The sequence below is a fragment of the Ascaphus truei genome, chromosome 1 (assembly GCF_040206685.1).
Source record: "Ascaphus truei isolate aAscTru1 chromosome 1, aAscTru1.hap1, whole genome shotgun sequence".
Classification (NCBI taxonomy): domain Eukaryota; kingdom Metazoa; phylum Chordata; class Amphibia; order Anura; family Ascaphidae; genus Ascaphus; species Ascaphus truei.
This window is the reverse complement of record NC_134483.1, coordinates 385,397,868-385,425,670: the sequence shown is the minus strand read 5'-3', so window position 1 is coordinate 385,425,670 and position 27,803 is coordinate 385,397,868. Positions and strand designations below refer to the sequence as shown.

Here is a 27,803-nt window from a genome sequence, read left to right as displayed (position 1 = left end):
TTTACATTATTTTTAAAATATATATATATTTAGTTTTCAGCCACATATCTAAGCACATAGGAAAGTATGAATAAGAGTCTCTTGCATACAGTAGATGTAAACCCTTGCATGTGCCACTCGGGCGTTGCAAGACATGTTTTGACATACTGTATTGTTTGATCATTTAATGCCATGATCTCTGCTATTCTGTAATTTATGTATTATCCTAAAATACACATGTCGGTTTTGTTATATTTAATCAGAATAATATCTGTTATTTAATTTGCCAATATATGTTTTAAAAAAAAAAATCCCCACATACTGTAGCCACTGTTTTAACTTTAGTTTTGTTTGTAAGGACATTCAATGTTAAACATGCAGTACAGTAGTTGTTTTTTTTGTCGTCAAATGCAAATGAACTTTGGCAGTTTTGTAGTAGTTATGGGTCTAAATAATTCATAGAGCTTCATACAATTTCTTGCTGCATCCTTTGTGATGTCAGATCCCAGAAGTCAGAGTTTTGGATTATTTGTAGGCTAAAAGATATCTGAAAAATGTCTGAACAGATTTATAATACGTTTGACAGGATGACAAAAGATGATCCAACGTATGTGCTTTTGTAAGATCAGCTTTGATTCTTTCTGAGATATTCTAGAATAGAAATTGTACTTTGTGCATGCATATTTTTTATTGAGCGCAGACTTCCATATTAAAGTTGTCAGATATCTCACCTCCAGACGCACTGCATGTACTTAGAAGCAATGTGCAAATTATTTGCTGGGTGATTTTCATTTTCTATTTGTGAGCAATGATTTTTTCTCAACTACATACATTTACCAGAAAATCTGACACCATTGAATGTATTAGAAAAGCAAAACTTCACATTGCTGTCAATAAGTGAGGACAGAGCTTTTGTAAGTGAAAGAACCTGATTTGATAAGAAATTGAGTGAGCATTACCCCTGTAAAATAGCATTGTATTATATTTGACCTATTTTGACAATTAAGGGGCTTATGTATTAAGATTATATTTTAAAAAACATTGTGCTGCAAAATGTCAGTGCGGAACTCTAGGGCGTAATGGGCCTCAGAACGGGTACCTTGGGAGATATGCAAGAGGGATTAGGCAGCAGTTACCTTGCGTCGGGGCGTATCGAAAACTCTGCGGAACTCCTTGGTGAATCGCCTGATATCGCTGGAAAGATCCGATCTCAGCACCCAGATGGGAGAGGCCCACGCCAGGGCGTCGTCAATCAATAAGGAAATTATGTATGCTACTTTTAGACCGGGAGAACACTAAACGGGAAGGCATCAGCTCGAATTGGATGAAACATTGAGGAAACCATGACACCCATGTGGGTCACCGCCATAGCGATTGGGGGTAGGTAGTCGTGGTTCAGAAGCGGTAGCCTCAGGGATGGGTGTAGAAACCGCCGCCATGGGACGTTCCCTAGGAGAATGATAGTGTTGTGTCAGGGAGGCAACGGTTTGAACCGATTGTTGGAGCATGTCATGCGCTGGTTATTTAACTCCAGAATTTTTTCCAGTCTGTCAAACATGTTGGCGTGCGCAGTCAAGAGTCAACCCACCTCAGCGGGGTCCATGTTTGTGGGTCTGAGCTTACTGTCACAAGTGCTCATCCCAAGGCGGGGACTGCAAGGCTGAGGTAGGGATATTGATAGCCACTGGCCAACAACCGAGCAGGCACATCCGGAGTGCAGATTGGTAGTCGTGTAGCCGGGGCAGTAGGAGAGTTCAGAGTGGTCTAGGTACTTGTCGTGATCAAGGAGAGGAGAAGGTTGGATAGTCGTTGATGCGGTGCCAGAGTCCAGGGGTAGAGAGAGGAGTAGTCGAGTCCGTAGCCGTGGTCCAGGGGTTAGAGAAGTCGGGAATCTGGGTGCAAGCTGAGGTCAAAAATACAAAGCAGGAACAAAGCAAGGCAACAGGAAGCAAAGAGGTAAGCACACAAGAAAGTTTATGCTCGGCCAATTTGCCAAGTGGCTGGCTGAGCATTTAAAGGAGAGAGATCCAATGGGAAGGCTGCTGGGAGTGAGCATCATCAGTATGCTGTATACTGATAGGCAGGGGCGGAGCCCGTAGAAGCTATGGAATTACTGATCCCTTTAACCCCTCGAGTGTCTGTGTCCACGTGGCATCTGCACATATTCCGCATGTGCTGTGCGCTGCCCCTGCTGTCTCAGAGGCGGGACCTGGAGGTGGTCCCCGCGGTGTCAGTCTTCCTAGTGGTGCGCCGCCTGTGTGCAGGCTGTGACAGGCGCGCGTCATAGGTGACGTCGCAAGATGCGTGACGGGGACGGGACCTTGCGCTGCTCTTCACACTGGGGCCATGATCGTCTGGCCGGGCCCTCCTCTGCTGATTTACTGGTTCCTTTTTTTCAGCAGGTCCGGGCTTGCAGGTAATGAAGGCCCATTATCCTTCCATCCTTCCCCATTGCCCAACAAACCTTATGTCTTCTTTCGCCTTCCACTCAACAAACCTTCCGCAACCTCCCCACTCCACTCAACAAAACTAAGGATCCAGGTTAACAATCTATCCTTTGCCATGGTACATTCCTTTTTGAAGTGACCGAAAAAGGCAGACTCTCCTACACAAACTAGAAAATAGAAGGGCAGACAAGGAAAGACCATATAATGCGGTAAAATGGTACTAACCTTTACAGTGGCTGGGTATCGGACCTCTCTCTGTAGCTGTACCTTGTGGACTTAGAGGAAATGTGTGTATCTGTTACAAAACGTTCTATCTGTGGCACAAGTAGAATAATGGGTAAAAATGACTATATAAAAAAATATAAATATGTTATACTGATTCTTCCTCACTAGTTTATTGGCCGTTCGTTGATCTGCATTATTAAGTAAAGGTAAACCTGATACCTGTATTTCTAAATTGGAGGGTAGATTATATTCTCATATCTTCTGTGCAACCAGATCTTGTATTGCAACTTCGTGGAAACAATAGTGCCCTGCAACTGCCCTTCCTTCAGTCTAAAAGGTATCCAAAATAAAGCCTGTCTTTTGCTGATGAGTCCAACAGGGAGCTGGTTAATTTCAGCAGAAGTGAATTGACCAGTCTCCACCTGGCTCATCAAGGAGGCTTTAAGCTCTGCTGCACAGGCTGCCTGTGAATCTCTAGCACAAGGGAGAGTCTGTGCTGCCAGAGAGATGCCAGGGAAAGAGAGACTGTACCAGGCAACACTGGTCCCTGAAACTCGCCAGAGGGAAACCCCACAGACACCACGACAGACCCTGGACTGACATGGAGAGCAGCCTGCTTACATGTACCTTTCTTTGGACTGGTGTCAAAATGTTGGTAATGGGCCTAGCCTTTCAGCCCTCAGATAGGGACTGCTGAAATGTTAGTCAGTCCCCTACATGGGGTTAGGTCTCGTTGTTTTTTTTCTATTCTAATGTGTCTGCTGATATGAAGCTGTTTTCTGTTTAAAGCTGCTGGCTAATAAAGTCTATGTTTATTTTCACCTAAAAACATCTCCTGTGTGTTACCCTCTGTGCACATCTCCTACATGTCCCATCTATTTCGCTAATCAAAAACAGAAAAATGCTAATGCAAAAAACTATTATAACCAGCTGTTCCAAGTTTCAAGACCCCATGGAACAGAGGAGAAGTTATATTCATGGATTTTGTTTTATTCTATTTTCAGCTTTGTTTACATTATTCAGGACACCTTATATTATTAACTGATAGAGGTTTATCATAGCTAAAATGTGTCACATTAAATTAGTGAGATTATTCATGTAATTTCAGGCTTCTCCCTTTCCCCCCTTTTTTCCTCCCTCTCTCCCCTATTAAATTGTTACACAATTGTTACAACAGTTCTTCTGCTCATTGATTAAATATATTAAGTAGAGTTTTATAACAATGAAAGCTTAAATTGTGTTATATTTCCTATTATAATAGATAATGCTTCTTCCTTGGTGCTGTCACTCTTTTCACTAACATCTTTCTTACCAAAGCTTTATTTGTTCGCTTGTTGGCTCTTAATATTTGATCTTTTTTTATTATTATTACTGTTTTCTCTTACTAATTGTCTATAGTCATGATGGCATAAATTGTTTTGCATGCAATCAAGCAATTGTTTGTACTGAAATTGTTTGCATCACGTAATGAATATAGCAGCTTATCCATTTGGCATTTACAACACTCTTTGGCTGTGATACATTTTGTGCATTCCTTATATTTATAACACCAAGAGAAAAATCAAAAGTGTGTAACTAAGCAAAACTGGTGCAACAAATCCGCACCATATGTATGAATTAAAGAAATCCCATTGATCTCAATAGGATTGTTCTTTTCTTAAATACAGATGTAGTAGAGCTGAAAGTCTCTGGAGCCATGGCTGAAAAGACAAAAAGTAGAGATCTTGGGGCCATTACATTGCTATGGGGCTTCATGCTTCTTAACCAGGCTCCCTCACAGCCATAATCCTCTGGCACCGGGGCAGCCACGGTTGCGGTCATGCAGCTTGCACCAGTGCAGAGACATGAAGTCCTTCTACATCTGCGCATTTGATGCAATAGTTATTCTCCAGATTTCCACCACTTCTGCCTTGATACATAAACCCCGTAGTAAAGATGCCAGATATTAGAGACTGACAGGGAGCTTGAATACACAGAAATAAAAGTAGTATGTATCAACATAGAGAAAAGTGTGTTTAGAAACAATGCTCCATAAGAACAGTTTCTTACACCTGATGCAGAATGTTAGACTTACGCCACAGATATATAGGATTTTGTTGGGCAAATAAAAGGTAAAAAGAATGTTGCACAGAGACACAGACTGTGATACTTGTCATATTAATCTGTGCACATGTAACTCCTTCCCAACTCCTCCTACCAATATTCCCCAAGGTGCAAGCTAAGGCAGACAGATGCCTTGATACATAGGCCCTATAGACCACACGTCTAAATGGTTTGGATTTTCAGGGTTGTTTTCTGGATCTGGTTCTGTAGGTTTCTTTATCAAATTATTCTGGGTGCAAATCTGGAACACAATTGAAACAAATAAACGGCACCAGATTCGTCAAAGAAAAAGGTCCCAGATGATACAATAAAATATTTGACTTCGATCAATATAGTACAGATATTTTTATCCAATTTTGCCCCAGTATTTAAATTCGACACATCTTTGATACATAGATCAAGATTAAGATGCTTTTGCCTAATTGAGAGAATATGAAGAAGATAATGACAATATTGGTAAGACCCACCATTACCAAAAATAAACAAAAGTTTGTTAATAAAAAAAGATTTTCAAATTGTATTTCTAAAAAAACATTCCTGTGACACCACATAATACTAGTGGCATTAATAAAATTACATTGTGAGGGTAGGGGGTAGCCAGTCTTCATAATAAAGGTGAAGCCCGACTGGTTAGCCCTGAAAACCATGGGTCCCCGGTTGCTTAGAAGCTCCATAAGCCGGGGACCCACAATGTGTGTGCTATAAACTTTCCTTGATATGTTATAAACCTGGGATTTCGGGAGTGGGAGTTTAAGGGTGGTATATTTGGCTGTAAATGTGATTAAAACATATGTACAAGGTTGGGGGGCAAAGTCACCGGTTGCCCCCCCATTTTACCCGCAGACCGCATCTGGTTTGCGGGTACGTGTCTGCATATTGTCCCCCTAATATCTTCCCTTTAGAATATTGTATTTTCAGCCCGCAATGCTTAATATAACAGTTGCAGTCCCGAGCCCAGGTTAGAGTAAAAATTTTACATTTTAAATTGTGTATTGATCTTTATACACAGTCCTGGTAATCCGAAAGGTAGCTAGGATGTCTGCATAGAGATCGGGGATCAAAGAGAAGAAGGAAAGTCGAAAAGTGTTAGAACATTTGGTGAGCGGGGAAGGGTGGAATACTGGGTCTGGGAACAAGGATTCCCCGCGGGGGAGAAACTTTGTTCGCCCAGACTCGGTGGAGCCTACCCAGCGGGCGGTATGGGGCTGGCATTGGGAATCCTATGCTGGTAGGCATGATTCTCATTGGCCAGTTTGAATCTCCCACTTGCTGGCATCCTGACACACCTCCTTCTCTGACACATACAGCAAGAAGAGCCCCCAGCTCTGATTGGCTGATACAGCTACGATCTTTGCTCTGATTGGTCGCCAGTCCCTCTTCCATGTTGAACATAGAACAATGAGGTCTATGTAAGGGAACGGGCCGATCAGAGAACCAGGCTTCTTGGAGCTTGGGTCGGTGAGGCACTGGTGGGCTTTTAAAAAGTGCTTTGCTCCGAATAGCAAGGCACTCGGCACGGAGTTGCCGGAGACGCCTGCCTAGCTGAGACCAAGTTCTGAGTTTGCGGCCAAGTTCCAGCTTTTGCCTTGCTTGTGGTTAGCGGGTATAGCCAGGTATCTCACTGAGGAAGGTACCATAAAGTTTCTGGACGAGGAGCAGACAGGGTAAGCTTTCTGAAGCAGGCGCCCTGCACCTAGTTAAGTGTGTATTCTACTGTATTTTGTGTATCATTGTGTGTCTGCTGGTTTCACGAGTATAAACCTCATTTTATTCCACTACCTTGTTCTGCCTAGTGAATTGATCCCAGAAGGTAAGGGTGTTAAAAGCACGGGTCTCCTGTGACAGACATAATATATTATTTTCTTCTAATGAAATATACGAGAACAACCCTATTTCTATAAAACAGCAGATCTTAAATAGTTCACGTTTAGTGATTTTATTTTCATGCTGTGTTATTATTAAAACTACCTATATTCAAAAACAGCATGGCGATTTGTTGAGTTTTAGAGTTTTTATTTCATTTTAAACACACAAACTGTTGGGCATGCAACACAGGAGTCATTATAATTAAATCATATGCTCATTGTTTGTGATGGTCTACGTCTTTTATAGAGCTCCTGCATAATAATGAAAATGTGCAAAAATCAACATATGGCTTAGTAACATGTTTTTAATGTCAGCTTCTCCCTGTGAGCTTTTGTACAACTTATGGCATTCCACCTTTGCAAAACCACATTCATACCCCTTCAACATGATAAGTAATCATTAATAAGGCTCCCGTAGATTCCCACAAAACACATTTTGCAAGTCACAGCTTTAATACCTATTATTAATCTTGAGTTTAGAAACAGTAGTTGTTTGTAGCATTTCATGTCATTTAAAAAAAAATACATATTACCTGAAAATATTATTTTAAGTGTCTATATATAATAACGCATGAACTAACTGAAACATAACGTTTTTAGCTTTAATTACAGTTTGTTGCAGTGTTTTTTTCTTTTAAGGCACATATATTTTTACATACAGGTAAACCCCGTTATAACGCGGTCCTCGGGGTCCACCCCGAGACCACCGCGTTAGTAACGGGGTCGCGCAAAAACAAAATGGCCGCCGCATCGGCGCATCATCACCCCCCCCTCCCGCAGCACCCTTCACCCCGCGGGGCAGGAGATGGGAGCGGGGATGTCCCTCCGGTCCCCGCTTCCCCCTGTCACCGCGTGACAGCCCGCGGGGCAGGAGATAGGATCGGGGATGTCCCTCGGGTTCCCGCTTACCTCTGATCCCCCCCACGTGCCCGGTGCTCCCGCTGCCTGCATGGAGGTGGTAGCGGGGGGTTTCTTCTCCCCACCGCTGCCCCAGCGCTCCCGCTGCCTGCGCGGGAGGAGGGGGGGCGGGTGGTGATGCTGGTCGCGGCCGTTCCTCTGTTCCGACACCCCCCCTCGTCTGTGTAGAGTGAGAGAGTGTGTGTGTGTATGTATATATGGGAGAGAAACTGTGTGTGTGTATATGGGTGTGTGTGTATGTGTGTGTGTGTGTGTGTGTGTGTGTGTGTGTATGTATATATGGGACAGAAACTGTGTGTGTATATGTGTTTGTGTGTGTGTGTGTGTGTGTGTGTGTATATGGGTGTATGTGTGTGTGTATATGGGTGTGTGTGTGTGTATATGGGTGTGTATATGTATATGTGTGTGTGTGTGTGTGTATATGGATGTGTATATGTATATGTGTGTGTGTGTGTATATATATGGGTGTGTGTGTGTGTGTGTGTGTGTGTGTGTGTGTGTGTGTGTGTGTGTGTGTGTGTGTGTGTGTGTGTGTGTGTGTGTGTGTGTGTGTGTGTGTGTGTGTGTGTGTGTGTGTGTGTGTGTGCAGTGAGCAGTGTGTGCACTGTGCAGTGTGTGCAGTGAGAGTGTGTGCAGTGTGCAGTGAGCAGTGTGTGCAGTGTGCACTGTGCAGTGTGTGCAGTGAGAGTGTGTGCAGTGTGCAGTGAGCAGTGTGTGCAGTGACCAGTGTGAGCAGTGTGTGCAGTGAGCAATGTGTGCAGTGAGCAGTGTGTGCAGTGAGTAGTGTGTGCAGTGAGAGTGTGTGCAGTGAGAGTGTGTGCAGTGTGTGCAGTGTGTGCAGTGTGTGCAGTGTGCAAAAAAATTAAATTAAATTTTTTTTTTTTTTAAACGGGAGCCACGTGAAAACCGTGTTCTAACCGATTTCGCGGTATAACGGGGCGCGCTATAACGGAGTTTACCTGTATCTATGTCTTTTATTTTTGAGAGCTTCAGTATCTAGGTATTTAAATTGATAGATTTTTTGCAGTCTGTGATATTTGTTAGTGATTAAAACAGAAATAGCCGTGTTAGTCAAGTTGCGATAGTGCAGAATAAGAATAAATGAGCACTTCAGTATTAGGTGATACCTTTTTATTTGGACTAACAATTTATGTAATAGGACAAGCTTTTGCGAGTTCTGCTCTCTTCCTCATATCAGTAATACTGATTAACAAAGGAATCTATGGCTAAAACAGAGGTTAGGATAGCAGGGGGAAAAAACAACATATGTACTTTGGATAAGGTAGGATGTTAAAGTGATGTTTGAAGACATTGGAAGGGTAATAATACAGTAACAAGGAACAGCATGGAGGGGGAAGGGGATGCTGTGGGGGGGAGGAAGGTGTAGATAAGAACATTGGCAGAGAGGCAGGCAGGATAATTACAAACAATTGTGAGAGTGTGTGAGAAACCCCATACTCTCTCCGGAGTCCATTTAGCCGTATGCATGCAGTATTTGACAGGAGGGACTTCTACGGTCAGCAAGGGTGGAAGGGAGCGGCTTGAGTTACCATTGATTCTGGTTGAGCTCTCTAAAGCCCTCCATCTAATGTCTCACGGAGAAGCGCTGGACGGGCTGACTGGAGTTCTTCCAGTTTTTCTGGGAGACGCTTGGACTTTATTTCACGGAAGTTCTGGCAGAAGCCATGAACACTGGTGAGATACCCCTTTCATGTCGGCGGGCAGTACTGTCTCTGCTCACGAATAAGGGGGATCTCCGCCAAATCTTTAACTGGTGACCAGTCTCGCTACTCAGCATGGATTATAAGATCATAGCTAAAGTGCTCTTGCTAAGGCTCATGTCCGTTCTGGCAGAGACGATTCACCCTGACCAGTCCTATACTGTCACGAATCCGACCATTCATGATAATATCTTTCTGGTCTGGAACCTGCTGCACTATGCGCAGAGGACTGGTCTGTCACTCACATTCCTGTCCTTAGATCAGGTGAAGGCATTTGACAAGGTGAATCACCAATACATCATACAGACCCTGTAGGTATTCGGCTTTGGCTCACAATTTGTGGGCCTTCTCCAGATGCTGTATACCTCTACAGACTTTCTGGTGAAGATGAATTTGTCCCTGACAGCCCCTTTGGCATTTGGTCGGGGAGTACATCAAGGATGCCCCCTACCTGGGCAACTGTATGCACTGGCCATCAAGCCCTTTCTCTCCCTAATGAGGAAAAGGCTTACCGAGGTGGTGCTGTGGGAGCCTGGCATGCTGGCAGTCCTGTCAGCCTATGCTGATGGCGTGCTCCTCGTGTCCAAGGACAAAGTTGATTTGGAGCAGGCACAAGCACGCCAAGAGGTCTATACAGCAGCCTGTTCAGCTCGGATCAACTTGTCCAAGTGTTCTTGCATTTTAATAGGTCTCTTACAGGTACACTCCTTGGCCCCACATTTCAGAATATATTATTGGGGAGAGACTCTGTCAAGTATGTACTGTTCTGCTGTGGAGAATCTTTAGTGGTCTTGAAGAATGAGTCACTGCAAGTCTATGATCGTGGACATATCTGTTGACATTGGGCACTATTGTCAAGCCTGCTGTCTACAAACACTCCTAAATCCTTTTCAATCAAGGACTGACCTAATTTTGACCCATATAATTTGTAAATTGCCTGCTTATTCTTGTTTCCCAAATGCATAACGTTTACATTTATCTGTATGCTAATCTGCCATTTACCTGCTCTCTGTGCTAATGTCAAGGTTATTAATAAATAAGATAAAAAAACATTGGTACCAGTATCGATCCTTAAGGTTCTCTACTTACACCTTTAGCCCAGCCAGAAAAAGTTCAATTTATAATAACTCTGTTGTCTATTGTTCAAACAGTTTTCAATCCAGGTGCAAATATTTTTACCGAGTCCAATTTGCTTTATTTTGTACACTAACTTCTTTTGGTGCCATATCAAAAGCCTTCACAAATTCTAAGTAGACCACATCAACTGCATTACCATGGTCTAAATCCCTACTTATGTCCTCAAAGAAACTGATTAGGTTAGTTTGGCAGTGCCTAGCCTTCATTAATCCATGCTGACTATTACTAATAATTTTGTTATCCATTAGGTATTCCTGAATACTATCTCATACTAAAACTTCAAGTACTGTAGCTTCCCCACTATTGATGTCAGGCTTACAGGTCTCTAATTTCCCAGTTGTGATTTATCTACAATTTTAAATATAGGCTTTACGCCAATATTGTGGTACTGAGACTGTGGAAATGGGGTCCTTGAATATTAAATCTTATGATTTGGTTGTTACTGAACATATCTCTTTAAGAACTCATGTGTGAATGCCATCAGGGCCACGTGCTTTATTTACTTTAATTTTATTATCTCGCTTCCTACATTTTCTTACCTCCTATTCTCTCATAGATCCTCTACAATTTTACTTCCGCACTGCTCACTCCACTAAAACAGCCCTCAGTAGAATTTGGAATTAGAGTTGTTCTCTGATTTCACCAGTTCTGTTATAAAAAGGTATAAAATTCCCTGCTTTCTATTTTGAAATGTGTTAGGCTTTATTCATGCTCTGATTACAGAACTCTGGCATAAAAAAATCACTGTTTCTTCAAAAGAAATATGCACAAACCTACATTTGTCAATTTAAAATAATTGTGACAACTAGGGTTTCCTACTATCCTGACATTTCAACCACATCTTGTAGCAAACAATGCATAATGTAAACCAATAATTTTGTTTTACCAGAGCACTTCAGAATGCAAATGAAATCCGCGCTCGTGCTCCTTTAAATAACATGTCGTCGTGTTCTCCCCTTTCAGCTTGAATGTAGGAGTACTCCACAAACTCTTGTGCATAACTCCTAGGGAAGACCTCAAAAAAAGAAAAAAATACAACGAGCGCACCAGGGATCAATAGGAATCTACAAGTGTAGCACCCTGCTGTTTTCCATAGCCTTGGACATAAGTCCTGGTAACAGCAGGCAGTGCTAGAAGTTAGGCCCCTGCTATGCATTTGAGTTATGGCAGATGCTGGCAGTGTTAGGGTTAAACTCCTTGCACATGGCCATGCATACGAGTAGTCTCAGGCAAATGTTATAATGTTGCACTTTCAGGCACATGCTTGTCTGGACAGGCCCTGAAAAGTGCTAGTAGGTCATGTGACTGGTGGGGTGATTGGCTACAGCAAGTCCTGCACAGAGATTGGGGATAGCAAAGTTTTACACCCCATGGGTATAATAGTTGGAGGCCCTCCCCTTTACATAGAGAGTTCCTGAGAAGCTTTGGAGAGGGCCTGAGGTACCCTCACTCTTGGTGAGTGTTGTCCTGCCCAGTGAAGGGATGATGCCCCTGGGCTGGGATATTTCAGACCGAGTTGTGGATTCTAATCTAGCTGCTACTCAGAGGAGGGTGGGGAACAGTCACTTCGGGCATTGGTTCCTGCCAAAGCCCCTTGCCCTAGGAAAAGGGTGAGGATTGACTACCCAGGCCTGGCTCTGAGAAACTGTGCATCTGCTTAAATGAGTGGGTGTACTCTCTGCACAATCAAGGCTCCAATAAACCCCAGTTGCAATGTTCCTGGGATTCTGCATCATGTTATTGACTGTAAGTTCCTGCAAGGGGTGAATCCCTGCCTGCACCATACTCTAATCCTGCATTCCATGCGCCCTGTATGCGGAGGCCCAGGCTCCTGGGAACCAACAGGTGAGCACTACAGCACTATAACACCCTAATGCCCATCTATCTCCCATCGGGGGGAGGGGGTGTGTGTTACATATATATTTGAAAAACAATAAAAATCACAATTAGTAACTTACAAGTTAAAGTACATTGTTGAAAGTACACAATGAGGCAAAGAAAGGATGCAGTGCACTTACAGCATAATTCCACAATCTAAAGTTATAGTGTACTACACTATAGTGTTGGACAATACCCAAAAAATTCCACAATAGCAATATGAAATAATTTATCATAAAAACAATATTTATTGCAATAAATACTCAGGAAGGGGCTTAAGAGAGACATTGAATGGGGAATAAGGGGTTTAAGAGAGGCATGGGGGGGGAAATGGGTTAAGAGTGAGGGAGATTACTAGCAGGAGGATTCCTTTGATAGCCTTTACATGCTGCAGCTTTCTCAGGGAACTCCCATCTCCGCCCTCTTTCGTTTCTCCTGCTGGCTCTGCCCCGGCCCCGCTCTTGGCATGCAGAAGCGGCTGGAGGGAGGGGTGAGGGGGTAGTGTGGCTGGAAGCTCCGGAACACGCTACAGCTTCACACATACCCCAGCAGCTGACGGGCAGTAATACTGTGGTAATATAACAATGGTAAGTATTGAAAAATGGGCCATTTATTAAATTACTTTCAAACCGGTATATTGTCTGACCTTACTACACTACTATATATACTACTATATATACATACCTTGAATATGGAGTATAATTTTGGGCACCAATCCATACAAATTACATTATGGAACTTGAAAAAGTACAGAGAAGAGATATCAAATTAATAAAGGGGATGGAGTGTCTGACTTATGAGGAACGGCTAGTTAAATTAGATTTGATTCTATTAGATAAAAGACATCTAAGAGTGATATGATAACTACCTGTATACTGTATACAAATATATTCAGGGTCAATACAATGAACTGTAAGGAGTGTTCCTGATGGGAATTTAACTCTCTCTCTCCTTCCCAGTCTGCAGTTCTGCTGACCTGCCATGTTCAGGACTGCTGTTTCCTCTTGCTGCTGCTCTTTGCTGAGAACTGTTTGAAGGCTGTTGATTGCCTTATCTCCAGCACCTGTCCCTAGTCAGCAATCATCCCTGTATAAACCTCTCTCTTCCTGTGTCTCCGTCTGTTTATTTGATTCTGCCTGTAGACAAGCTCGCTGCTTCACTGTGCCCGTTGTTGTTTGCATTTACCAGACCCTTTATGACCTCTCCACACTTGCCTCTCTCCAGCCCTAACCTCTGCCTGTTACTGATCATCATTTCCTGATTACCCCCAGCCTTGACCTGCATGTTTACTGACCATCATTACCTGCTTGCAACCAGCCCTGACCTCTGTCTGTTTACTGCCAATTTATACCCACCTGTTAGCCTGTCCCAGCCTCTGGACTCCGGCCTCATAGTTATCCCCATAATAGAATAAACAGGCCCTTTATGGAATCAGCTGGAACAGTACCCATTCTGGCTGAATAAGTGATGGCCATGGCACATGTTACTACTTGCTTATAGGACCAACAGGTCATATACTGTACATACTTATCTTGGCAATGCAGAAACTCAACTGTAGAAATATGTGCTAACCCTGTTACTCCTTTGATTCTGCAAGACCAAGTTCTTAGTATACAGTACATAGTCAGATCATTGGTGCAGAAGCTCAGCTGCAGGACTTGCGTGCTTCCCAGTCAGTTGAATCTGCCAAGTTAGCATGCCGTCTATCTCTTCCAGAGAAATGTGGGGGTGACCAGCACCAGTTCAGAGGATTCAAAGGTTTTCCTTTTCAGTGGGCACCAGAAGCTTATTCAGCCTTTGAGCGACTGAAGTCTCTCTTCACTCCTGTCCTCATTTATCTGAACCTTGAACTTCCTTTCATAGGGAAAGTTGATGGTTCTGATTCTGCCTTTGGAGCTATTTTCTCTCAAAGGATTGGACCAAAAATGCTCCTTTACACATGTGCATTTTATTTTTACCAAATATACCTCTTAGCATTAAGTCTGTCTTCTCTGAATGGTGACATCTTTTGGAAGGAGCCACCCACCCATCACAATCCTCACTGATCATCAGAATTTAGAGTTAATTCGATCAGCAAAGAGACTATCAGCCTGACAAATTCATTTGTCTCTGTTCTTTTCTCGATTCAACTTTCTAATCTCATACCACCATGGTTCTAGGAATGGGAAAGTAGAAGCTCTATCCAGATTATCTCCTATCACCTAACCAAGTTTTGAAAGTGAAGAAACCATTCTGCCTCAAAAAAACATTTTCTTGGTGCCCCCTTTTCTTCTGATCTTCTCTCATGGATTAAGGGAGCCTACTTCAATTAACCATAAACAATCCCCGCAGGATGTCAATATGGTTCTTCGGGATAGCCTCTGGATCCTCCAAGACTGTCTGTTTGTTCCCAAAGGAGTATGGCTGGAGGTTCTCCAACTAATGCATGATTCAAAACCTGCTGGCCATCTGTTGTAGATGTCCACAAGACACAGGAACTTCTGTCCCATTTGTTTTGATGGCTCAAACTTCCAACTTTGAAAGTAATAGCACTCACTTCATCTGTTGAATTGCCTCGGGTGGACAAATTGACGTTTCAATCCTAACATGAATAAAGAGGTTCATGTTAGGACTGAAAAGTCAATCTATAGTTTAAAAAAATATATACAGTATATTTGGACAAATGTGGATAAAACAAGAGTATATATTAATACCCTGAATAGTGTATTAGTTGTAATCATGTCTGTTTATCTCATGTTTCCTCTGTGCTTAGTTTTTTTTAATTTAAATCACTTCAACTACAATTTCTACCCACACGATCCATCTGTCAAGGGACTGGAGTAATACAGTAGCTACCCAGTCTAAAGCCATAGGGGTGAGGCAAATCAATTTACAGATGCAGCCATCATTCCACCATCAGTTTGAATGGGACTGCAGGGACCCCCCGCGGTGTTGGTCTGATGGGCCATTAGTCTGGCTGCAGAAATCTCACAGAAATGTTGCAGCGTTACTGTGAGATAGCCCCAGATTTTCCAAGGAAAGTCGTCGGATACTGATGGCTGCATCTGTATATGTTTATTTGATTTTAAATATGTTAACAGATGCCGTGAGGTCTATGCATCAAGCTGACCATACAGATGGAGTATCATTTACTTCAAATTTGGGCGCAAGGAAACTGCAGCTGAAGAGAGCCTGACTGTGGCTTCCCTATGCCCCAAACTCAGTATACTAATTTCCCAAAAGGTTTAACACAGTGGGGGCCCCTGCTTCTGAATAGGACTCCCACTGTGTTAATCCTACTGGGCCATACCAGTGTGGAAATGCTGCAGAGAGAGAGCAGAGAAATGTGGTCCCTCTCCCTGCGCATCTCTTAGAAGCGATTGCGCTGTTTTTATTTTTATTACTTAGGATTGAAGCAAGGCATCTCCAGAGCTGTAGCACATTAATTTCAGGTCCGGGAATCGCCTGCTTCCTGAGATACAGGCATATGTACTAAAAATAAAAGCAACACGATCAGCTGTAAGAGCTGTGCAGAGAGAGGGGCTGCTTCTCTCTGATCTCTCTGCGCAGCTCTTCCAGACTGATGCGACCCAGTAGGATTAACGCAGCTGGAGTCCTATTCAGAAGCAGGGACCCACGCTGTGTTAATCCTTATGGGAACCTCACCCTGTGCTGCGCTTGGCTGTAATCATGACTGCACTTGGGCTGCGGTCCACCCGCTCCAAGTGACGTGCAGAGCGAACTTGAATCATGGCCCATCTGTATTTACACATTAAAACGTGCACGAGTTTGAACATGTTATGAATCTTATATTGGTTATTGAACTCTTTGTTGATTAATTGGACACAAAACTGATAATTCCCATGAAATATTGCAGACCTGAACATGCCTATTGATATTCTGTGAGTTACACTGATTAATTCACTCACTCTCGCTGATTTTTAGAATCCATATTTCATAAACTTATACAATAAATTCTCACTAATAAAAAGCTGAACTTATCCAAATACTATTGTATGTTTTTGGCCAGAACCACCTAATCTGACTCATTTCATCATCTGTGGTTGACATAATCATTTATCAATTAACTTCCCATAAAACTACTCGTGAAATCATTTACTGATGCAAATATGTCAAAAAGCAGCTACTTAATGCCTGCTCTCGTCTACGTCTTGTTTGCCTGGAAAAAGGACCGACTCTGACACCAGGTCAGACGGTGGGGAGCTTCCTTTCCGGACAGCGGATGCTGGCTCAGTATTCGAGACAGTTCCACAGCCGGAGCCGGTACCTGTGCAAGCAGAAGGGCCTAAAGCTACATCCAGCATGCGCCACATCTCGGCCCCTATGATGCCGTAACCACCGGTGTGGGGTTCTACTTTTGTCCTTAAAGACCAGGACTTTGCCGGAGATTCCAAATGGTGGTGCAGCTTAGTATGGTGGTGCAGCTTAGTCTGGAAGTCCCATCTGGGAGGAATTGAGCAACAGCGGAGCCTTTCATGGGTGACAAGACTCGGCAACTCGAGCAGCAGTCGGACTGCGCCTCAAGTGATCATCGGGATTCCAGTAGATCCATGGAGCGGTGAGGAACTGCCTCCTTACTCCCAGCAGGACCCGATGGTGATGCCCGCTGAAACAGTACCTTCCGGTGCCAGCTTTGAAGCCTAGAATGAAGGCAGCGATCTTGATCGAGATTCCGTGATGCCGGAACCTAGCGACATCCTTCCAACGGCAACCGCCGGGGCGGCCGAGAAGTGTCAGATTCCTGCTCCGGTGAGTACCGTCCTTGTTACATTTGCTCCAAGTATGCGACCTCCGAGAGGGGTTCGTAGGCATTTTCCTGGACGTTCAAAAGCTTCCAGCCCAGTTAGAGTGCTACCACTCATACGTGAAACTTTGGCTGAGCACCAGATCTATGCTATAGAACAACACTTTTCGCCGCCGATACAGTCCTATATTGCCGGTATGGAGGAAATACCTCCTTGGGAAGTGGAGCAGATTAAGGACAATGTTTCTCATGTTCCTATTGACACTGTTTTGACTAAACCAGACATGCCAGTGAACGTACAGGTGCACCGACAAGTATTTTAAAACTTGTCTTAAACTTGCCTTGGAAAATCTGGAGCTATCACCAACAAGATCCAGGTACATGCTGGGTACATGCTGCAAACATTTCAGTGACATTTCTGCAGAGACTAATGGGCCATCAGATTAACACAGCAGGGGTCCCTGGCAGTCCCATTCAGTTTCAATGGGACTGCCAGGGACCCCCGCTGTTAATCCGATGGGCCATTAGTCTGTCTGCAGAAAAGTCAGGGAAATGTTGCAGCATGTACCCAGGATGTACCTGGGTCTTGTTGGTGATTGCCCAGATTGGTTTTAGAATACTCGTCGACACTACAGTATGGCGAGGTGGGAGAGAAACAGGTTGAAATCTGAATTCTATTTTCAGGAACCAGTTGGAAGGGATGTTGAGTTTGAGTGTAGTACCGGGGATGAGGATATTACATTTAGCTCCGAGGAGAGTGAGGGAAGTGAACCTTGCCCTAAAGAAGAGGAGTTAAGGGACTTTTCTGATAGAGCAATTAAGGATGATACACCGATAATTGTTGTAGAGTATTTCCCCAGTCTTGAGTCCGCCTCACCTCATGCTTAACCGCCCTGGGTTAGTGAGATTATGGTGGAATATCTGTCAGATTGGGGTATGCCTAGTTCTGACAAAAGCTCTCAGGGGTTATCCTGGTGGGATATTTCTGCATTCTTAGATTCCATTCCTACCACCTGGCCGGGTTGTGGGTGCCCCTTATGTTACCAGGGATGTCGTTCGGCTTTCGCTTTAAATGCAGTAGATCATGCCGTGCGCAGCCCACCCTAATGGGGTATGTTCAGTGACAGTGCCAGGTAGTACAGAGCATCAGTTAGCCATTAAAACCAGAGCACTAATATAACAAGGTTCTCTAGGTTGGGAGGAACCTATGTTGCACCGGTCAGTCATTTGATGTGTCCTTCAACAAAAATGTAATGTATTTTGTTCACAGGCAATGTATATTATGCATACTAATGTGATATTCATGTGTAATGTTCTTGTTTTGTTCAGGTTTCATTTAACGATGGTACCCGATAATGTTGGACCCAAGCAGGGCCGTTGGGAATCCACTAGAGGGAGAGTGTAGCCGGGCCACCCCTGGCTACTATTCTGCCCATGTGCTGGCAGTAAATGCTGGTACTTTCAGGTTGCCAGTAGTTGGTATGGGGTTTTCCCCCTCACCTTTGGTACTGCACTTGAGTGACAGCAGGGGGTGGTAAACTCTGTTGTTGCTGGGACAACGGGGTGCCCGCCTTCGGGCTGTACTTAAGGGCAGGACCGTCCTAAAGTTGGGAGTTCCTTCCCCGTGAGGAAGGCAGGCCACACAACTGGGAGCCTGAGATTGGGGCCTTCCCATGTGCTCTTCCCACCAGAGGAGAGTGATTGTGGACCATACCTCTGCCTCTGCTAGGGAGGTGGGGAAGAACTAGGATGGCTGCGGGTACCCTTGGCCTGTAGTGATGGTCCAGAGACCATCTTCAGTGATAGCTGACTGGGCAGACTGTGTCTGGCAGAAGACTGCTGTGTAACTGTTACTGCAGAGTGTAGTAATAAACCCGTTCCAGTTTGCAATATACCTCCTGCCTGGTGTGTGACCTTACTAGGGGGAGAGGTAATAAGTTCTACCGTGGAAGATCACCTTCAGTTCCTGGAGCCTACGGCAGATGGAGGCGCTGCACTGCTAAGAAGATATGTGGGGTATGAACCACAGAAGCCTGTTCCTGTGTCCCCACTACCATCAGCAGATGACTCAGCCCTCCTGTTGCCAGCACGTATATGCACCACACACCCTGTAATGGCCCCTATCTGCGATTGGGTGGGGGAAACACTGTTACACTTACAACTATATGGTAAAACAATGAGTTTTCATTCTTAGCACTTTGACCGTAAGTGTGTTTCTGATGAGATTAGGAAAAAATCTCCGAACAACCTTAGTATATGTGTGTTTTCTTATTTACCATTGACTTATATTTGAATTATGAAAGCTATTAATTTCCAAAAGAAAACAAAATTGCTTGTTATGAAATTGTATATCCCGATATATTGATTACCTTTTAATATTAACAAGTTCTTAGAGAAAGAAGACTACTCTTGTTATCAAGGCCGCTGAAGGTCGCTAGTTTTTGAGCAAGGGGTAGTAGTGTAATGTCTGGCAAGTCCCTTTAAAACTTCGGCCCAAATACATAAAAGGGTGCTATAAGCTTTAGCATGGTTCATCTCCTATTTATACTAGCACCCTTTTGTGGATCTGGGCCTTACTTTGTAAGATTTAAACATACTGTTGTGTCAGCATTGTCCTACCATTTTTACCACTATACCGTGCTGTGCACATTATGAATGCTAGTTGGAAATGTACATTTATTTTAAATATTATTATCATAATTATTATTATTATTCAGTTAATGAAAAGCTTTTTATATGGAACTCCTTTTTCCCAGCTTCTAACAGAGGTCTACATCAGTATCACTTATTTTTTAAAAGGGTGGTGCCCAGTGTCTCTATTTACCTTCTCATGGAGCTGGGATCCGGGCTGTCTGAGCATGTATGCTAAGGTTGTAGTCATCAAGGGCACAAGGAACTTTATTGGTACAAACTAGAGCTTTATTCATTCCATTTATTAGGCTCCTTATGTAAGAATATCTTCTCGTTGTTAGGATATTCTTCCCTGGTACTGTAGCTCTCACCACTATCCTAAGGTGGATCTGGACTTAGTAAAATTAGTATTGGGTCTGCATAGTAGCCCCTTTCCTTTGTTTGGATTTTACCTCCTTCCCACCAGGACACATGGTGAGGATACTCCTATATTCTGCGATCAACATCCCATCACTATGAGTACTGTTCTTACCCCAAGACATCAGAGTAGGATCACATTTAGAACTGGTCACTGTGGGCCAATCCTTCAGTGCTCCAGAACCCTTAAAAGGATCCCCCCTGGAGTACCATGCATCCTCCATGTTTCAGGGCAGATTACTAAACTCTGACCATTGCTATGGGTTAAGGCTACAAGGGGCACGTTACCTAACAATAAAATAATAAAGTTTACCAAACATCCTTAAACATATATCTCTATACTTAAGCATGACTTACATTATATATAGTGACATTTCCTATCTGTATCTCCTCCTGTACACCATGATGAAGCGCAATACGCGCGAAACACGTATTTTGCTGCCTCGCTAAGGGTTTTTTTTTTGTATGGTCTAATAAAGTCTATCATATTTTATGAATGAGCCCCCTCTGGATTTTTTCTCGTTCGTAGATAGTACTCCGTTTTTTTTCCGATCATCTTGCTGTATCTCCTCCTGGGACTTGGATTTAAAACCTTCTGCCGCCACTTAATATACTTGCTAGTATAGTCACCATACTGGTCACCATACCTCCAGGGGGTGTGGTTTGGATTATAGTTTGTCACCCTGTACCAGTTGACAGGCAAAGGGTGTAACCCTTTCTAAACACATAAATAGTTAGCTAGTTACATAGTAGATGAGGTTGAAAAAAGACACATCCATCAAGTTCAACATATGCTAAAATTAGATGACAGATACTTATCCTATATTTGTATTTACAGTTAACATTGTGTTAACCCTTTTAGGCGTATAACCTTTAGTAGTCCCTAACAGGGGGTTACATATATATATATATATATATATATATATATTTTTTCAGCATTATGGAGGTGTTAGTTCTTTGGTAGAAAATGCAGTAGTTTCTTTTTTATTACAACATATTCTAAAATGGCATACTGCATAATACATTTAAATGTTATGTTTTAAAACACAATATACCAAGGTATTTTTAAGATTATTGAGCTTTTTGTTTTTAGTTATTTTATTTTTTTTGCCCTTAGAGAATGAGCACTTTTTGGACAGACTGCAAAACGTTTACTTTCTACTAATGAGCTAACAGCAGCCAGTCTGTAGCCAAAAGCCCAAAACACCAAAAGCAGGTGATGCTAGAGTTCTGTGCCATAAAATTAGATTCAGCAGTGTGAGGAACACAACAAGGCTTGTGGGCAGGTTACATGAAACTCGTTGTGAATCAAATTACAGGGGTTTCAGCAGTGAAGTGGAGCTTCAAAAGAGCTACAAGCAAAGGTGTGACTTTTAGAATTTTTTAATGTTCACATTTAGTAGAACATATTTTAATGATGAGCTTCTTTATAGCACAAATTGCTTAGAAATGTTCTGCATGGTTTTTATATCCACAAAAAGCAAACAAGTTCTATATGGCTTTCTCTTTTTAAATGGGGGTACACAATCAAATAGTGTCACTTAATTTTACAGATGAGTTAACGAATGACTTTCTTTTGTGCACATTTGCTTTCTACTTATCCCTAAAGAAACTTCCTTGTTATTTGATGTATTTTCTCTAACTAGAGAAGTTTAGAAAGTTCCTCTTAAAAGTACAGCAATTATAATGTTAAATGCCACATTCTATGTAACCTTCATCTTGCTAACCACTGAATGAAAAGTATAGTTGTCGCCTTAAAAAATACAAAGTTAACAGAAAAGCAATTGTAGTTGTCTCTGATTAATGTTTTTGCCCGTTCTTGATTAATTTGGGTCTCATTAATCCCAACACTGCAGTTACATTTCAGTACTTTTTCATTTAATAAACTAATTGGGCCATTAATCTGACTGTATCACACTACTTACAGCACTTAATTTTGCAAAGGTCATAATTACATGGTGTAAAACACTGCATGAAATGTATGCAAAGGACTATAATTGTATGCCTTCTATATTATACCACCAACAGGCTCTTTACAATGCTAGAACAAACGTAGTCACGGCTGTCTATTATTCTTGTACCCTCACTGCACAGAACCTGAAGCGTGTTGCTGAGACGTGGATGGATGAGTATGCAGAGTATATTTACCAGAGGAGACCTGAGTACCGGCATTTATCCACTGGGGACATCTCTTCCCAAAAGGTGCTTCGCAAGCACCTGAAGTGCAAGGACTTCAAATGGTTTATGGCAGAAGTGGCATGGGATATACCAAAATATTACCCTCCAGTGGAGCCCCCACCTGCCTCCTGGGGAGAGGTAAATTATACACCTATAGATGTATACTTAGGAACATTGAAACTGACTGGTTTGAAGGTGTGTCGCTGCATAGAATAAAAGTGAACTATTAGCAATAGCATGTTTAATTGCATGAAATCTTGGTCATTTATATTTTTAAGATAGAAAATAGGAGTCTGAAACACACATAAAACAAAAAATATATACTGTAGTACTAACCAGTCTCAATCAGATCATTTACAGGTGCGGCAGGATTATTCTGTAACTATTCTTTCCTGCCGCATGAACAACCAGCAGCATAAACTCCGTACAGTGGAGTAAACCAATAAAGGAGGCCAGAACCCAACTAACTTCTGGTTATTGGTCTTGATCACAAAAAATATATATATTTATTTCCTACTGTATACAGTATAACAAACAAAATGCAAATGCATTTTTGGGTTAAGAATTTGGGGTAAAAATGTTGGATTAAGGAGTAAATTAGATGGGCCAAGTGTTTGTTTGCTACGGTTAGATTCTGTATTTGTTTGTTTATGTTTCATATTATCACAATGTGTAGGACAGAGAAGGTATTCTCACGAGAAGTTGATGTGCATTATTTCATTACTATATAATTGCGGTTGAAGAAGCAAGATGTTCTGCTGTAAAGGAAACCTTTCACATTTATTTCAAATATTTGTCTGATTAATTTACAGGTATAAACCCCCAAGGTTTTACCCATTACACTGATCCCTGCCATTTACTCATTGTGGTCCTCTTGGGGAGTTCACCTTTAATAACTTGTGCATGATCCAGGACTCTAAGCGTAATGCAATCATCTTTTAAATAAAAGCGTTTTAGGGCAGATATTGTTTAACATTTTATTAGCTAATCAAACATGTCATACTATTAGGGAATACCATGCAATGGTCAGAATATATTATAACATTTCCACCAACAGGATTAAAAATAACTACGTGAATCTGGTACACTCCACAAATAATGACTATATTTATGACATATATGAATATTATTCTAACAATAATATTTCCCATAATTATTTTTAATCCGTTGCATTTTTCTCTAAATAAAATGTAGTTGGTGCGGCACGAAGATAATCGAGACAGTGCAAGAATATAGATTTATTTGGCTTGTTTAATGCATTTCGAACATATTCTTAAAGCTATTCATTCCCATAGTGAGTATATGTGCTTCTTCTCTTAGCTGCCCTTTTACAGGCAAGCCAATATTTCGTGTTGAGTATTTGTCTTACCTGGTAACTCATTAAGTTTCCACAACTACTGTTTTATCAAAGGGAAGGGCCTCAGGGGAATCCCCACTTGCTCTCCTTTGAGAATTCAAACATTTGAAGAAGGCTATGTATTTCCTTGAAAGACAAGATAAAAGGAAAGAGAAATAGACCAGAAAAAATATACTGTATGTGAAATAACATAAAAGATTTATAGCAGACAAAGCCCCTTTTCCCAATTGGTAACAGAGATTGTCTGTTAAAAAAAGTGCCAGCTTGCTCTCCTTATTCTGTCAGTCTTTACAGATCAATGTATCACACATAATATACATCAGAAGTGGGAGAAAAAACATTGTGCTACAGGAGCCATCTCTTCCTTCCTAATTTCTTTACCTATGGCTTGTCTGTAACGTATGAGAAGACAGGCTGGGAAGAGTGACAAAAGCTCTGGTTTTTTTCTAGCCCTACTTTCTAGCATCAAGCAGTTTTTTCACATATTTACTAAGTGGTGCTATACCAAAAGATAGCTAATGACTCATTCATGGGAACTGGATGTGATGAGGTGTCCTACAGTCACATTGGATTGGTAATCTTGGTAATGTCTTATGGCCACATGTGAATGGGCTGTACAGTGAATACAACCGATACTGAAACCAGAAAAAGTTAACCCACTTGTGAGCACACACCCTCCCTGCTGGGTGAATTGATGATAATTATTAAACAACTTTATTGAAATCAATTAAAATAATGGAGGTAACAGCGATCAACACACTGTATCCCAGAAACAGCAACAAGATGGGTGCTGGGGTCTATACTACACAGTGAAAATATAGGGGAGAAAACCTTGGGGGGCGGGGGGGGGAGAAGTAATGGGACTGAAACATTGGCCCGATACTTAAAACTAGGAATCTTAGACCTCAACTAGACTGCAACTTTTTCCTTATTAGAAATTAAGGTGAAAAATTAGGTTACATTTTTGCTTGCTTGCTTGCTGTTGGGCTGAAACTCTGTATAATGTGGCTTTCACTCAAAGAAAGCACAGTACAATATTGTCCATGCATCTGTATCTTTACTTCTCAAATCCTTGCCATGCGTATGCACAACATGTTTTGTGTGGAACTCAAAGGTCGCCATTCACCAAATACAACAAAGTAAAATTAGACTTGGTTTGCATACCATTCCCATGTTGGTTATGTGTTTATTTGATAAACTAAAATAAAAATTTTTTTACCATGTTTTTATATTAAAATGTAAAGTTAATTACATGTCGATTGCAAAGTCAATCTGCTTTGATTTATGATTTTGTTAGCTGATATTCAAAAAAAGTATATGCCGTTGTAGATAGCTAAAGTATATTAAAGTAATTGTAACAGCTAGTGATTGAGCTCCAGGGATTCTTAACACCCACTGTCTTTCTGTCTTTCTCCTGAACAGTGATGAGCAAAGACAATCAGGGCTCTAGACAGTGAGGGCTACTGTGTTCTGATGACTACCACCTCTAGTCAGACCTACTTTTCTCTCTGGCCCTCAGATGAATGTTGGCTAGTATCATTCTTACTTCGTCTGGATTTTGCTCTGACATATATTTGTACAGTGTTTAAATTATTGGTGCTTGAGACTCCTTTCTCTGACTTTAATCCAGTTAGAATGTCTATTTTCTGTTTCCAGCTAGCACTGCTCCTCACTGGCCATTAATAATGGAAAGCTCTAAAAGGCATTGAGATAATTCTGGGGGGAAAAAAAGAACTTATAGCAATCTCTATAAATCTAAAATAAACTTTTAACAAGCCTTTTTGCATAAACTATATATGTGACATGGGACTCAGCCAGGCGTACTTCTTATTTAGGTCACCAGAGATGCATAAAAAGAAAAAAGTACCAAATTATATATATCAGAGTATATTTGGGCAGTATACATAATTACCATTGGAATGTGTTATAACCAAGAAGGGGTACATTATCTATCCTTTAATATCTTCCATAAACGGTTTGAAACTTTATAACAAGGTTTACACTAGTTTACATGGGACAACAACATGTGACGTTAATTGAGTAACACCAAAAATGACACCTCCTTTGATAGTATGTGTTTACCGTATCTCTAACCTCTGCTATGCCATTCTCAAAATGGCTTGCTGATGCAAGTATGACATGATTGGAGAAGAGCACCATAATTCATTAAGAGACACTTATTTTAAATGTAGTTATTTATTTTAAAAAAAATATTACCAGGAGAAAAAAAGTACCTCTCGTATTTAAGTCCATGTCCAGTCAATGTCCTGGGTATTGTGATGACAACTTTAGATATTACAGTCACAAATATGTTTAAAGTGAGAAACAGCAGTAGTTTTGAAACCAGGTTTACTCAGATAAATTGTGTTAGAAGTGAGGTGAATGTTAAGAGCAGTGAACATTTTTAATATTGCACCTTGGAACCATAAGTAGGTTTCTGGAGGCAGATCTTAGGTGAAAAGTGTTCTGTACAGTTGGGAGAAGAAGCCTGCTCAGATAATTGGTAACAGAAACTATTTTAAAATTAGACAGAAAAAATGTACCTTGCGTCTGGACTCAAGGAATAGCCATATTATTCCAATGAACATATCTCAATATTGTAGTTATACAGTAGAATATGACATAAACCGCTGTATTGAATTTCATAGAATATTGAGTTTGCTGATGTGAATTTGGGGTGCTGTACCATACACAACATCCCAATACTCAATAATTGGCATTAGCATCTGTTGTGCAATGCAATTTCTGACCATGAGAGTTTGACTAGATTTAAATCTTCAAAGTGCACCTAGTTATGTATAAATTATGGATGGCAGTATGTCATGTTCTAGCCTGCAGTACCCATGCTTCTCCACCGAGACTGCTACTGCTCTGCTAGCTCTCTCAAGGAATATTCCAGACCCTGAAACCTGACACCTCTGCACCTGTGCTCTACCTCTCAGCCTGCCTATATAAACTTCCCCTTCCTATCTGTCAGTGCCTGTTTATACTGGTTCCTCCAGGTATGCTAGGTTCCCGTGTTTGTTGCTGCTATTGCTGTTGTCCAATGTCTTTCTCCTCGCTGCTGACCTCTGCTTGTGACCTCGACCAAGCTATCTGCCACCTGCCTCTGATCTCTGCTTGTTACCTCAACCATGCTATCTGCTGCCTGTCTCTGACTTGTGACCCTGACCACGCTCCCTGCTATTCCTGCCACTGGGATCCACTCCAGCCATAGATCAATCCCTGACAGAATAAACAGGCCCTACCATGGATTCTGCCAGAACAGACCTGACCCAGGCTCGGACGATTAATGACATGCAACATACCATGGTTGGCTTCCAAGAACAACAAGGACATGTTTTCAACCGTCTTAGTCACGTGGAAGAACATGGTGCCCGCTGGGTAGAACGTGTCATCCACTTGGAAGAATGAGCCGCCTCCGCAGAAGCTGAAATATGTGAACTATGTGCAGCTCTAATCGCTGCGTCTGTTCAAAACATAGTGCCCCAGAAAACCATGCCCCATGTACCCCTTCTGGAAAACAATTTGGGGAAAAAAACATTCTTTCCAGGTTTTCTTTAATCAATGCAGATTTCTGTTTACGCTACAGCCCACCATCTATAATACCAATGAAGCCAAGGTTGGACTGATCATCACCCTGCTCAAGGATGAGGCTCTTGCTGGGGTCTATCCTCTGTTAGAACAGGATAGCACACTACTTAGAGATCTCGAGGGATTCATCGAAGGCATAAGTCTGATTTTTGATGACCCAAACCGTGGTGCAACCGCTGAAACAACTTTGAACAACCTTCGTCAAAGAAGACTCTCGGCAGCAAAGTACGCCGCCGAATTCCGCAGATGGGTTACCGATACTGAGTGGAATGAGGCCACTCAGAGATATAATTTTCAACAGTGTCTCTCCGAGCAAAGCAAAGACGAACTATCCCGGGTGGTGCCTCCAGAGGGATTTGAGGAATATGTCCATTTATGCATTCAAAGGCTTACTGGGACAGGGTGAAGTCAGCCACTAACAGTTATGCCTGGGAGACATATGTCTGAGTGCTTCATTCAGCACTCAGAGGGTTAACCCAGGAGGAAGGGTTGAGTAATCAGAATGGAGTCAACACACCTGACAACCAACATGACATATAAGGAAGTCATTGCTGGTAGTCAGATCGCTCTCTCTCAGAAACTATCCTAGACAAGCTGCTATGCAGACGG

The 27,803-nt window shown here is 42.1% G+C and overlaps 1 protein-coding gene across 2 annotated transcripts in view; it reads left to right on the top strand.

Annotated features, from left to right (window-relative positions):
* Positions 1-27,803, top strand: part of GALNTL6 (polypeptide N-acetylgalactosaminyltransferase like 6) — a 1,501,141-nt gene that overhangs the window by 1,400,411 nt on the left and 72,927 nt on the right. For both annotated transcript variants that reach the window (XM_075611422.1, XM_075611431.1), the window contains exon 10: positions 22,160-22,381. In XM_075611422.1, coding sequence (XP_075467537.1) covers positions 22,160-22,381 — 222 coding nt within the window. The remainder of the gene's footprint in view (positions 1-22,159; positions 22,382-27,803) is intronic.